The sequence below is a fragment of the Liolophura sinensis genome, chromosome 2, assembly GCF_032854445.1.
Source record: "Liolophura sinensis isolate JHLJ2023 chromosome 2, CUHK_Ljap_v2, whole genome shotgun sequence".
NCBI lineage: Eukaryota > Metazoa > Mollusca > Polyplacophora > Chitonida > Chitonidae > Liolophura > Liolophura sinensis.
Window position 1 is genome coordinate 3,040,015 of NC_088296.1, and position 12,465 is coordinate 3,052,479.

A 12,465-nucleotide genomic window follows, 5' to 3' on the forward strand; every position below is an offset into this window, starting at 1 on the left:
TCAAGAAACTTGATTAAACTTTTAAATTACCTGCTCCAGTTCATGAATATACACACATATATATGTGCCTATTTATAAACTGAATTCTTTATTCAAAGGAAGAGGAAATAAAATCGCCTTACAGGACAATGTCTTACATCTGAGGCCGGTAATTAAAAAAAAACATGTATTGTGTTACTGTACGCTGAATCAAAGTAAATTTTAAAACCAAAAAATGGCCAGGTAATACCGCAGGTCATATATTGTGTAACTTTTATTTTATACATACATGTATATCTACCAAAAGTAGGCCTACTTTCATCAAGCCGGAATGAAAACACAACTTCACCGTTTTTCTCTCTCCTGTACAAAGGGGCTATTCATAATCCACAGCTTTGAATGATGTATGTACATTCTCTTTACGTACACGTGTATGTCAGTGCTCGAAAAGGGGCGTGGCTTTTCCTCGTATCTAGGCTACATATCAAAGTCTCCTACATCTAGAAGAAGTTTCAAAAAACGACATACACACGCCACTAGCGGTATTAAATTAAATTTGAAGTAAAGTCGGCGTGAAAGAAAACATCAACCCCTAACTGTGAAAGCCTGAGACAGTTTGTATGACACATTCGATGACGTAGTGGAGGGGGACACTGCCACAGTCCTACCTAGGGCTATTTATATAGGTCTACTTTATCCAACATGACTGCTGACATGGTTTTCCGACAGCTGACGAATATTCCCGGAGTTTCAATGACGTCACAAAGGATGGTCTCGTTTTCACAAATGAGTCAGCCAATGGATTTATGGATGTCAGGTCACGTGACACGGTAATCACAGATAGCAGCGTAGAAGGGCAGACGTAGAGTAAATTCTGCTCCATTTTCAGCAGAATTGGACGCCCAAACCCCTTACATTTGGGTTTTCCGCGGTAAGTTCCGACAGAGATACCATATTCATGACATTTCCTGCAGGTTTTTACCTGGAATTATTTTCCAGTGTGGTTGTAATTCAGATGAAATGAGGTCGATTCGGACAAAAAAATCCGAAGTCGCCATTTTGGCCACGAAAACAACATAGGACTTATTCGCACTCATATTTTGTGGTCGTACGAGATCTTGATGGATGGAAATTGTGTTTTGTGCTCGTTTCTATCTGGTTGATTCCTTTCATCAGTGGGAAGTATTTTCAAAGAGGCCGTTACGTTTGTAGATGGTTGTATATTTTACTGTTGAAAAATGCTGTTACACGACATGAATCGATTTGAGGTCGCCATTTTGTCTCCGATTTGCTCTGTCATTATTAATAGCTTCGTTCATTTTCTCTCTAAAAATCGCATGAAGATTCAAGATTTATTAGCAGTTCTGACCACAACTGGTGTTGACAGATTGAACAGTCGTTACGATCATTTTGTTTGGTCTTTGATGATCGTCTCCAGACAGCTTTGTGTCTGATTGTGGAAGTGTCAAAGTTTTGTTTCCTCGTGATGGATCTGAGAATGGAAGCTGAAATAAATTCCCCTTTTTTGGGAGGGGAAATCCCAAGATTGTGGGTATTTTTTTTTATCCAGACGAAAGGACATTCTTGTCCTGTTTCAGTCCATGCGAAAGTGTAACGGAAGCCTGTGTCATCTGCAAAGACAGCTGATGTCATAGCCTAATGTCATCCATTGATTTCCTTACTCCCACTAATGTGAATCAGAATCGGAAGTCATTGATAACTTTGTCTAATGATGAGTTACACAGCAGCCAGTTGTCATTTTATTTATCATGGAAGGTAAATTCATTCGTGGGGAGAAATTGACAGATACAACACTTGTTGCATCAGGCAGTGGTGTTGCGTTGTTTAGTTTTCAGGATTATGCTATGTTTCGTTCAATTCCAATTTCTGTACAACAAACATGGTTGTATGTCCTCAGTGCTGATCATAAGTGACCTTTTTCTAAGGGTTTAACTAATTTTTTTAACAAAATGGAATAAAGTAAGCATGCCATAACACCCCCCCCCCCCAACACACACCTGTTATACACCTGTTAAAGTTTGACATTGCTAAGTTGATTATTTCACATTGGGTAATACTAAAGTTGCTAACCTTTATTTTCTTGGCATAATTTCAGGGCAACATTCAAATATTGTTTTACAGCTATTTGTTTGACATTCAGATCCCAGAAAATGATGTAGAGGTTGTGAGAGGGACATTCACCCACCCCCCACCCCAGAAAGTTTTATCTTGTGTAGATCATTAGTGTTTCCTTTAATACAGTTGCTTTAATACCCTAACACTTAGAGCCAAGCATAGTTTGTGTATTTGCAATGATAAAAATTGAAATGAGTGACTGATACCCACATGTTTGAGCATCGGAGAGTCTTGTTGGCATGGAGTTTGATAGCTTGCACTCTGAAATCAACACATGGGGAAGACAGGGGAGAAAATTGAACATGGGATACTTTAATTGCCAGTCTCTAAATCTGTGCTGATAAAGAGTTTACATCATTCTTGATCAGTGTTTATCATACTATTTCAAGCAAGCATTAATATTTATTTGTTTACCCAAATGCCCATAAATTATATCCGTGACAGATTTTACCATTTTAGTGGGAGTTCTGTTGATTTTAGAAAGGTATTCTGAGGTTTACTTGGAACACGAGATGACATTCTACTGGAAAACTTTAAGTTTCAGCACGGAAACAATATTTTGCGACATTTATTTTCCCTCTAAAAATGCACTTTTGAGGGTGACATTTATGGTCATTTAGTGTATTTGATTGGTGTTCTGTGGCCTACTCAAGAATATTTCACTTATACAATGGTAACCAGCATTATGGTGGGAGGAAACCGGGCAGAGCCAGGGGTAAACCCACGACCACATACAGGTATTATGTTATCAAATTATACTTTTAAGTCTTGTGGAGCAAACTCAACAAGGCAGGCGAATACTATAAGCATATTGTTTTCTGAATAAACCACATGATCCAGTGGCTGCAATTTTGCTGAAGGGATGTTAAGCCATGATCATTCTGTCTTTCCATGTCGTCTGTTTTTCAACAGCTACCCGTAATAATGGATTAAATTGTGTTCAACTTGTGGTGAAATCTCACCAGAGCTACACAAGTTTTCTGTGGTTGTCAAATATGGCTTGCTAAGAGGAAAGAATTTTCTCATTCTGCAGAAATGAAATTGTGCCACCATACATTGAAATTGCTGTATCGCACATTTTGCTTCTTTCTTATTTTTTTTTTTGGTCATTTCATTTTTCTAATCTAGACCCTCAAAAAACAGACCAAGCCCTTCTTTTAATCAGCGTGCCCGGAGGGATTAACAGGTGGGACTTTAGCACTTACAAGGGTTGACAAAAGATTGAAGCATCTGGTGATCAACGACCGCCTTTTATCTGAGCGTGTGGGGACGGAGGAACTGCCAAGCTACCTCGCAGTCATGGAGCAAAACGGCAATCAGAACATGCCGCCGGCGACCCTGTGTCGGGCCGGCTGTGGATTTTATGCAAACGCTACGTTTGATGGCATGTGCTCCAAGTGTTACAAAGACGCGCTGAAGCGGCGTCAGAACTCGTCTTCGCCGCCGTTAAACGGGCGTAGTTCTCCTTCAGGTGAGGAGGCCGGTGTTACCAGTGTGTCGTCTGCCCTCGCTCAGGCATCACTAGGTAATTCACTAACACGTAATCATGATAACAGAAGTTTTCCTTGTGACAAAGTTCTGGCGAAATCCCTGTGAAAAGAAAAGAGAACGAAAACAAGATGGTGTGTTATGGGGTTGAAATGTTTATGCTTTTCTAGCCATCGTAGACCTGTGACAATTAATTTTCAGTTCATCCTGTTTATAAGTTTCTTGACCTGTGTATATATATATGTCTTGTGGTCTGTACATTACACTGCTTTCAAACAAACACAAAACTGCACATTAAAATTTTAGCTTCAAAGACTAGTTTTGACGTGCTGAATTTTGAGGCAAAAGTATTTTTGCGTATAGGTTCTACATGTAAATGCATACAACAGGTAATTTTTGTGTGCACCTGTCACTCAGGTGAATGACCTGTCGAGTACAGGTGCACATGGTATGTTATTTCACCCCCTGCACATTATGGTCAGATAGCAGTGTCTGGAGAATAAGAGATAACTTGAACAGACATGCTGGTACATAAAACTGAAGGGGTTCTTACAAGATCTTACTTTGTTCTTCTTACAAGATCTAACTAACCCAAAACATTGATTTCAAATGTTAACATTCTTGATTAGACAGGTCATCTTCAAAGCAAATCTTTGTTGGGTGTAACTTAAACCTGTCCAAAAAAAATATGGTTGGTTGGTAGGGATGTCTTAGGTTTTTTTTCCCCTTTTCTTATTCTGCCTAGTGAAAAGGATAGGGATACTAAAGAAATGAACATTGATCAATATCCAAGTCAAAGCTTCGGCTTAAGGGACCTTTTTTTGAGGGTTGGTTGGGTAATGCTCAACAGAGATATTAAGAATGGCCTGACACTGCAGGCTCTCCTGGAAAGCCAGGTAGGCCGATAAGCGGTAATCACAATCCAGTTTTCATTCCCTTCGCTGCACCCTTATTTTGACAGGTTGGTTAGGGGTCTTAACAGGTGCTTGCTTTGTCTTGTCCACACAGAGACGTGGTGGCCTGTGTAGTTTTACTACAATCTGTTTGAGAACAGTATGAAGTGATTATTGTCTCTTTTGATTGGACACAGATGAAATTTACAGTAGTTACAAATTTAGCTTAGCTCAAGCTAATCCTTGATATTCTGAATCCCTTTATCTTTAGTCGTTGATGGGTGGTAGAACAGTATCTTAGTGCAAAAGCAGCAGTAGATGTAATGAACTCAGCCTTTGATTGTTTTATTACAGTGGCCTTAGTTGAGTTTCTGAATGGTCGTTTTCAATTGAAGTCAAACCGTGTTAAAATTTTGTTCGGATCGTTCAGGTTGAAATGTAATACTGTAGCTGGGATAATTATGTAACGGTTTACATTTGATGCTGTTGCTGTTTGCAGAGAATGTAACCACCCCTATCCAGGAGACCTGCTCTGGGCCAGTGGGTATCCGCACCCTGGCACCCTCAGGATCCAGTGTGGAGACTGCCAGCCCCACCGTACCCATCCTCTGTGTGCCAGGAAAGAGCACAGACGACAGCACAGAAGAGGGCGCTACAGGTTAGTGAGGAGATGAATATGGAGTTCAGAAACGTGGTGGACAGAGTGGCAGCCTCATAAACAGCTGATCTGGTGGCTCAGTACTTATGAGTTATTAAGTGTTATTAAACATGTATTTAATTCTATTGTTTTCACCTGGGTTTTCTTGGGAGTGAAGTAACACTTTAAATGTTATAGTGGACGATGGGTATACAAATCTTAAGCCACTGAAATCCCAACCTAAGGGTTTGTAATCTCTTTGGTCCTTGAAAGTGATTGAAAACAGATTATGCCATACCCTTGTAAAACATTTCTGTTGACGGGTGAGAACCTAGAAAAGTAATTTGTTGTCACATCTGTCAGCAAGATTGGTTTTAAAGGTAAGGTTTTATCATGTGTAGGTCATGGCAATGAGCATGAGAGTTTGTGAGCTAGGCCAGAACGCAGATTGTCAAAACAGCTATAAGAAGAACAACAGAGAAACCACACTACCTTAATTCCTCACTTAAATTATGAAAGAGCAACTTTCAGTGCAATTTATTCAAATTTGATTTTGGAGACAAAGCTACATTAGTTGGATTGACCAGTGTCAGGGTTTCACAAGAAGTATAACTTTATCAGTTAACACTGAATAACGCATTCAGAATATGCTCCAATAAACACCTTCCAAGTATATAAAAAGTTGAAGAACTACTGTAATCTGTACAATTCCTACAGGCTTGTTTGCTATATTCACTCTGATTTGCTTCTGACGTCAATTTTTGAAAATGCCGCTGGAAAATATGCATAAATTTGAATTATAATAACAAAATAGCAAATATGTCCAAAAGATGAAAACAAACTTTTTGTATTAATTTTCAATTTTTGTATTACTGGCTGGAACACTGCATGTTTAGAATTACCAATTAACATTTACGTTTAAGCCTTTGAAGTCTGGCCTAACTACTTCAACCAATTGGATAAGGCGGACAGTGTATATTTAATTGTTTTTTTTCCTGTTGCAGCTGCAGCCCCAGCTTTAGAGGACGATATAAAATCCCCCGACGACCCTAGCAATAAGAAACCTAAGAAAAATCGCTGCCACACCTGTAAAAAGAAGGTTGGACTTACAGGTGAGGTGGTGTAAACTACTGAGGATGTTAAGGGGTCTAAGTACGGGTTTGGATGTAAACATTTGTTTAAAAAATTTTAAAAAATAAAAGAATTAGTATACTTGTCTAGAATTCATTTTGGTTAAAGTGAAAAGAATATCTTACTTTTTGGAGGTCACAGAGAAATTTATTGGTTTAAATTGTTGGGTTATCGCCAGTGCAGAGGGCAGTATTAATCTAAATAAAACCAAAAGAAACACGATACATGGCTGGAATTAGTATCGATTATGCTTATACAGAATATCTTGTTTGGTTGAAATTTATCTTCAGTTATCAGCTCTGTGGGCCAAACTAATATCAATGAGAATGTGCTGCTTTCCTAATTTGCATGTACAGTCCTGTCCTGAAGCTCAACAGAAAGCTTTCAATTGCTTTTTGAGCAGCAGCTTGCCATGAAAAAGTAGCTAACTGCCTGACAGATTTAATGATGAAAGCTTTGTTCAAATCATACAGCTTCTCTGGTCGTAGGTATGGCAGCAAGCTTCGAATGGTGGTGGGTTTCCTCCGGGCTGTTCCCAGTTTCCTCCGAGCAAAATGCAGGCTGCTGTTGTATACTTGAGTACAGCGGAAAACACCAATCAAATAAATAATATAAATTAAAGTGTAGAGTAGCCTGATCAGAATTAACAGGTTGGAGGGAGTTGATAACGGCTTTCTGATAAACCCACTGTCTGTCTGTGTTGTACAGAATTAGCAGGTTGGAGTTGATAACGGCTTTCTGACGAACCCACTGTCTGTCTGTGTTGTACAGAATTAGCAGGTTGGAGGGAGTTGATAACGGCTTTCTGATAAACCCACTGTCTGTCTGTGTTGTACAGAATTAGCAGGTTGGAGGGAGTTGATAACGGCTTTTTGATAAACCCACTGTCTGTCTATGTTGTAGGTTTTGAGTGCCGATGTGGTGGTTTATACTGTGGCCTGCATCGTTACTCCGACAAACACAACTGTTCCTTTGACTACCGGGAAATGGCCCAGGAGCAGATTCGAAAAAACAATCCCGTTATCGTCGGGGAAAAAATTCAGAAAATTTAATACCTCTTCCGTGTGTTTGAAGTTCAGCCAATCAGGCAACAGTGTGAGGATGATTGACAGGTGGTGTTTGGCAACTTGCCAGGCATAAGACAAATTGTGAAACCATTTTGATTTTAGACTTCTATTTCTTTGCTCCTTGTTTCTGTGGAAGAATACTTCCCAGAGAGTAGTCCATAGCAACGACTTGAATCACATCTCACAATCGCAGGAGCAACCATACGACGTGTGTGAGGAGGCGGGATGGGGAATTTAGATTATATTTAACCCAGCCAATCATGATTTGATAGATTTTACTTTTGCTGTCTTTGTTTTGCTTCTCAAAAGTCATTGTGGCACCAGTGTTATTTTTGAGAAGATTATCAGTAATTTTATGAAGCCATGATGCTTTCAGCTGCTGATTGTCTTTGCAAATTTATCAACAGTTTTCAACCCCCATATACAGACTATATGGACTAATCTGTGTCTGTGTCACTATGGTTATGCTATAATTTATGCTGAGTGATTTGGAACTGTCTACCAAAAGGCAATTCTCTTTTTCTTATTTTTCGTTCTGTTTTCTGAATGTATGTTTACTATATATTTTCCAGTGGGGTTGAACGGCATTGTGTGTGTTCTGGATATTGAGTAATGTATTTCTTTTAGCTCCTGGCCGTTTAAAAAGTGGGTGTGTATGGCCAATACCCGTTTTTCAGTTATCTCCCCTTAATCATACTAGACCTTATGTACTGTGTTAAATCTGGATTCAATTTTTTTTCTTTTTTTTTTTCACTAGTAATGCATCATTGCTGCACTTCACTAGGGCACTAACTTTAAGACTTAGTTTTGCTTTTTTGTATTAAATAAATGGCAGTTCAAATTTCCCCTGATCATTTTTTTTTTCAAATTTTGGGGGATATTTGAGGAGTACACCAGCAACATTGCCTCAAGACCCACAGAGCTTCATTTATACAAATATATATTGCGATTTATATACTTACATGATACGAACATTTACATATATATATATATATATATATAAAGAGATATATAGATTCAAAAACTGATATATGCCTATACTGCAGCAGAGCTACTACAGTTGGAGATCATAATGATGTACTTTGCATTTAAAACAGTGTTTGATAAAATAATGTGGTGTGAAAATTATGTAGTGGTAACATTCAGACTTAATCTGGTCATAACTGTATTAGAGGGTTTCTCAGTTTCTTTGTATTTCTCTCTCTCTCTCTGTTTTTTTTTTTTTTTTTTTTTTTTTTTTGCTGTCCAATTATAAGTTTTAATTAAAATTCATGGTATGCGATTGGCTTGATAGTATGCTGACAGATTTGACTTTGTATCAACTTTTCTCCTACACTTTCACCCATCTTTTATACAGTTGTCCGGTGACCTTGTACTCATAAGTTAAATCCAGAAATAATCTTAACTCTTAATCCTAAAGTTCTTGTTGTTTCTGTTTAAGCACATTTAACATTGATGGCCACAGGACGTCATTAGAAAATAACGTGATTTTTGGGAGTGTTTCACATGCGTTTGACTATCGATATCCTGTGAACCTATATAACATTATTAGCAATAGAAAAAACATCAACTAAATAGAGTACATTCAGGGTCCTTCAGTGTCTCCATAGTATTAACACCTTCATCTCATCAAATCTGCTTAGTCCAGCTTTCTATTTATTTAATAAACACAGCAAAACTTTTGACAAAGCAAGGCATTCATTGAACATAGACTGAATTTTGAAAGAGGCTTTTTTGGGGGGTACTTTCTAAATAGAAAGTATGGATATACTCTTCTTGCTTTGGTAAGATAAGCTGTTAAAAGGTCAGAATGGTGATCTGTGTGAAAGATCTTTTTGGAACATTTTTTTTTTAATGTATGATCATGTTTTGTAATAACAAGAACTGCATTCGATAGCCTTTTCAACGTTTAACACAGTAAACATTGATTTTCAGGAATCTATGCAATATGGTTTAGTGCTCTGTGTTCTCAATCTAAACAACCCATTTTTCTTCACTTTTTTTTGTCGTCTTTGATCTGATGAACTTAATTCACTCTTGCAAATTAGAATATGACTTGCATCTGTATAGTACTGTGTGCCTGTACCTTTATTAAATCTCTTTCAAATTTTATATATGTTATCAGGGCTAGGCCACATCGGGGGTTTAGAGTAAGGGGAGACAACCAATACGCTTGCATCGGCAAAGGGGGATAACTTTTGTGCAGTGAACTGACTAACCTTCCATTCATAGTATTGTGATCTCTTAGAACCCCAGTGCATGTATGTGTACAAGTGTGTGTAATTGAATGGGTGATTGATTTATGTGAAGAGTGGAAGTGAACGGCTTAATAAATGTATAACCCATGGTCATTGAATCAACGTATTAAGATTTATTTGTATTGTTATTCTATACACTTGTGTTATTCCATGTGAGTTTTTTTTTTTTTTCTTTTTTTTTTTTTTTTTGAGCAAGTTGAATCGTGTTTGTGTTTATTTTATATTTGTTTCACCAGAGGTCTATGATACTAGTAGTTCTGCATATGGTTTGCTTATCTTTTTCACCCCTCGCCCCCTTTTAGTTAGATGCCCACAGAGTGGTTTTTTTTTTTTTTTTGCCAGTCCTAGTTTTATTGACACCCTGTTTACAATTAAGCCCCATAATTGTCTAATAAACACAGTTACAATTGCCTTGTAAAACTTACTGCTCGTCTAGTGTATCAAGTGTATTTGCACTGAATCAGCAAAGACTAAATGTAGTGGGTGGTAGTCAAATGGTGAATAGACTTGTCCAAATGCTGGGACACTGAAAGTGTCAGTGTGTAGCCCCAGCCTGAGAATTGAATCATTGCCTGTGCAGTAACTGATTGGAGGCACTTGTAGGTGAGGATTTCTTATGTTGGCTGAAGATAATTTGCCTTTCACCAGTATGACGTATGTAACACATGGGAAAGTGTCCTGTGACTGGCCAAGATGTCAACGATTTAATCAAAGCATTGCAGTTTTCTCCAGCCGTAACTGTATTTTCAATGAAATATGCTTGACCCTCAACACCATGGTGACAATAAGCAGGTGACAGAAAACCCCAAGTCTTGTAATTTTTGTGACGTGTGGTCTGCTGCTTCCTTGGTCAAGGTGGTTATCACGCCAGTGCGGCGCAATGACCCAGGAGCCTGTCACCAATGCTGTTGCTGGGAGTTCATGTCCAGCTCATCCCGGCTTCTCTGACGGTACGTACGATGATCTGTCAGCAACTGGCAGTTGGTCGTGGGTTTCGCCCAGGCTCTTCTTGGTTTCCTCTCACCATAATGGTGATCGCCGTCATTTAAGTGAAATATTCTTGAGTACGGCTAAAGCACCAATCAACAAAATAAAAATATAGCCTGTGTAGTTGTAACCAGAAGAGAGGGTTGCTCTTTTCTCACTGTTAGTCCATCGAATGAACAATATGTTAATATCTTTATATTTCTGAAAAGAAATGGGATAGGAATAAAATTTGCTGCTTCAGCACTGCCATTATCCTGCATCAGACAAAATTCTCGGCTTTTCACAGGACAACAATGGTCACGAGGGGAGCAGATATTACCGAATCCCGCTGATGACCTCAAATGTGTCTGCTGAGAAGGTTATCTCCCTTTGTTTTGTTGTGAATAGAACAGTCACATTGCTGAAGCGATTCACCTATACATCAATCTTCTGCACTGAATTGATGGGTCTGTAGGATAAATTTGTTACATAGTTACTCAGTAATAGGATGTGTAAATTAAGGTCTCATATTGAACATTGACACCTTTGTTTATATTTGCATATCCTATCACTGAGTGACCATGCAACTGATAATATTTGTCCAAACAATTAAACTATCGGGCATTCAAGTAGTCCAGCATGAAGTTCGCCCTGAAATCGGATCTACTTGTCTTCCACCAATATATTGCCTTGGTGGACAAACAGAGCGTCGCCTTGAAGTCGGGAGTCACAGGATCAAAACCTGGTCAGGTCATGCCAAAGACTAAAAATGATAGTTGTTGTTGCCTCGCTTGACACTTGTAGGTTAGAGCAAGGAAACATGAATGGATGGCTTGGTGCCGGTATAATGTGACTGGATGGGATGTCATGTCTGGTGTCTTCAGCATGATACTCCAGTGGCTAATGACTCCTCGTCGTCATATAACTGAAAAATTGATTAGTACAGCATTAAACACCAGGCGTTTATTCATTTGTCCCCATATCCGATCTCCTTGTCTTCCATCAATATTGGATGGTACTGGAGGACATGGAGCTTCCTTGGTGGGTGAAAACATGTCAAGGAAGAAAAGTTTGTCATTTCTGCTACAGGTCTACTTATTTGAGGTGGCTTCAGAAGTTGATGCACAAGGTGAATGGGACATATAGCAATTGGTTGAAAGCCCGAGTCTTTAACCTAGATTATTGTCCATAAGTCCATGTAAATACTTGTCAATTTGAAAAGATTATAGAGTAAAACCAGAGCTGTGACAACATTGCTATAGGCAATGCAGAAAACCAGAGCTGTGACAACATTGCTATAGCGATGCATAAAACCAGAGCTATGACAACATTGCTATAGGCGATGCATAAACCAGAGCTGTGACAACATTGTCATAGGCAATGCAGAAAACCAGAGCTGTGACAACATTGCCATAGTCGATGCATAAAACTAGAGCTGTGACAACATTGCTATAGCGATGCATAAAACCAGAGCTGTGACAACATTGCTATAGGCAATGCATAAAACCAGAGCTGTGACAACATTGCTATAGTCGGTGCATAAAACCAGAGCTGTGACAACATTGCTATAGTCGATGCATAAAACCAGAGCTGTGACAACATTGCTATAGGCAATGCAGAAAACCAGAGCTGTGACAACAGTGCTATAGCGATGCATAAAACCAGAGTTGTGACAACAGTGCTATAGGGATGCATAAATCCAGAGCTGTGACAACATTGCCATAGGCAATGCAGAAAACCAGAGCTGTGACAACATTGCTATAGTCGATGCATAAAACCAGAGCTGTGACAACATTGCCATAGGCGATGCATTAAACCAGAGCTGTGACAACAGTGCTGTATGTGATGCAAAAACTCGTGAGCTTTCCTACCAATCTATCTCTTAACTGTGTGGAAGCAGGTCATGGGCC

General features: G+C 38.9%; 1 protein-coding gene across 4 annotated transcripts; it reads left to right on the top strand.

Annotated features, from left to right (window-relative positions):
• The first annotated feature begins 823 nt into the window (after window positions 1–823).
• On the top strand, window positions 824–8,524 carry LOC135462729 (AN1-type zinc finger protein 5-like). 4 transcript variants are annotated; one of them, XM_064739952.1, is made up of 5 exons: window positions 824–910; window positions 3,244–3,640; window positions 4,996–5,154; window positions 6,138–6,245; window positions 7,168–8,524. In XM_064739952.1, the coding sequence occupies exons 2-5, from the start codon at window positions 3,415–3,417 to the stop codon at window positions 7,314–7,316; spliced, it is 642 nt and encodes a 213-aa protein (XP_064596022.1). In that variant the 5' UTR covers window positions 824–910; window positions 3,244–3,414; the 3' UTR covers window positions 7,317–8,524. The 4 variants fall into 4 exon arrangements, with proteins under 4 accessions (XP_064596022.1, XP_064596026.1, XP_064596025.1 ...); XM_064739956.1 differs by having other exon boundaries at window positions 3,244–3,586; XM_064739955.1 differs by lacking the exon at window positions 824–910 and adding an exon at window positions 933–2,852.
• The last annotated feature ends 3,941 nt before the right edge of the window (window positions 8,525–12,465 follow it).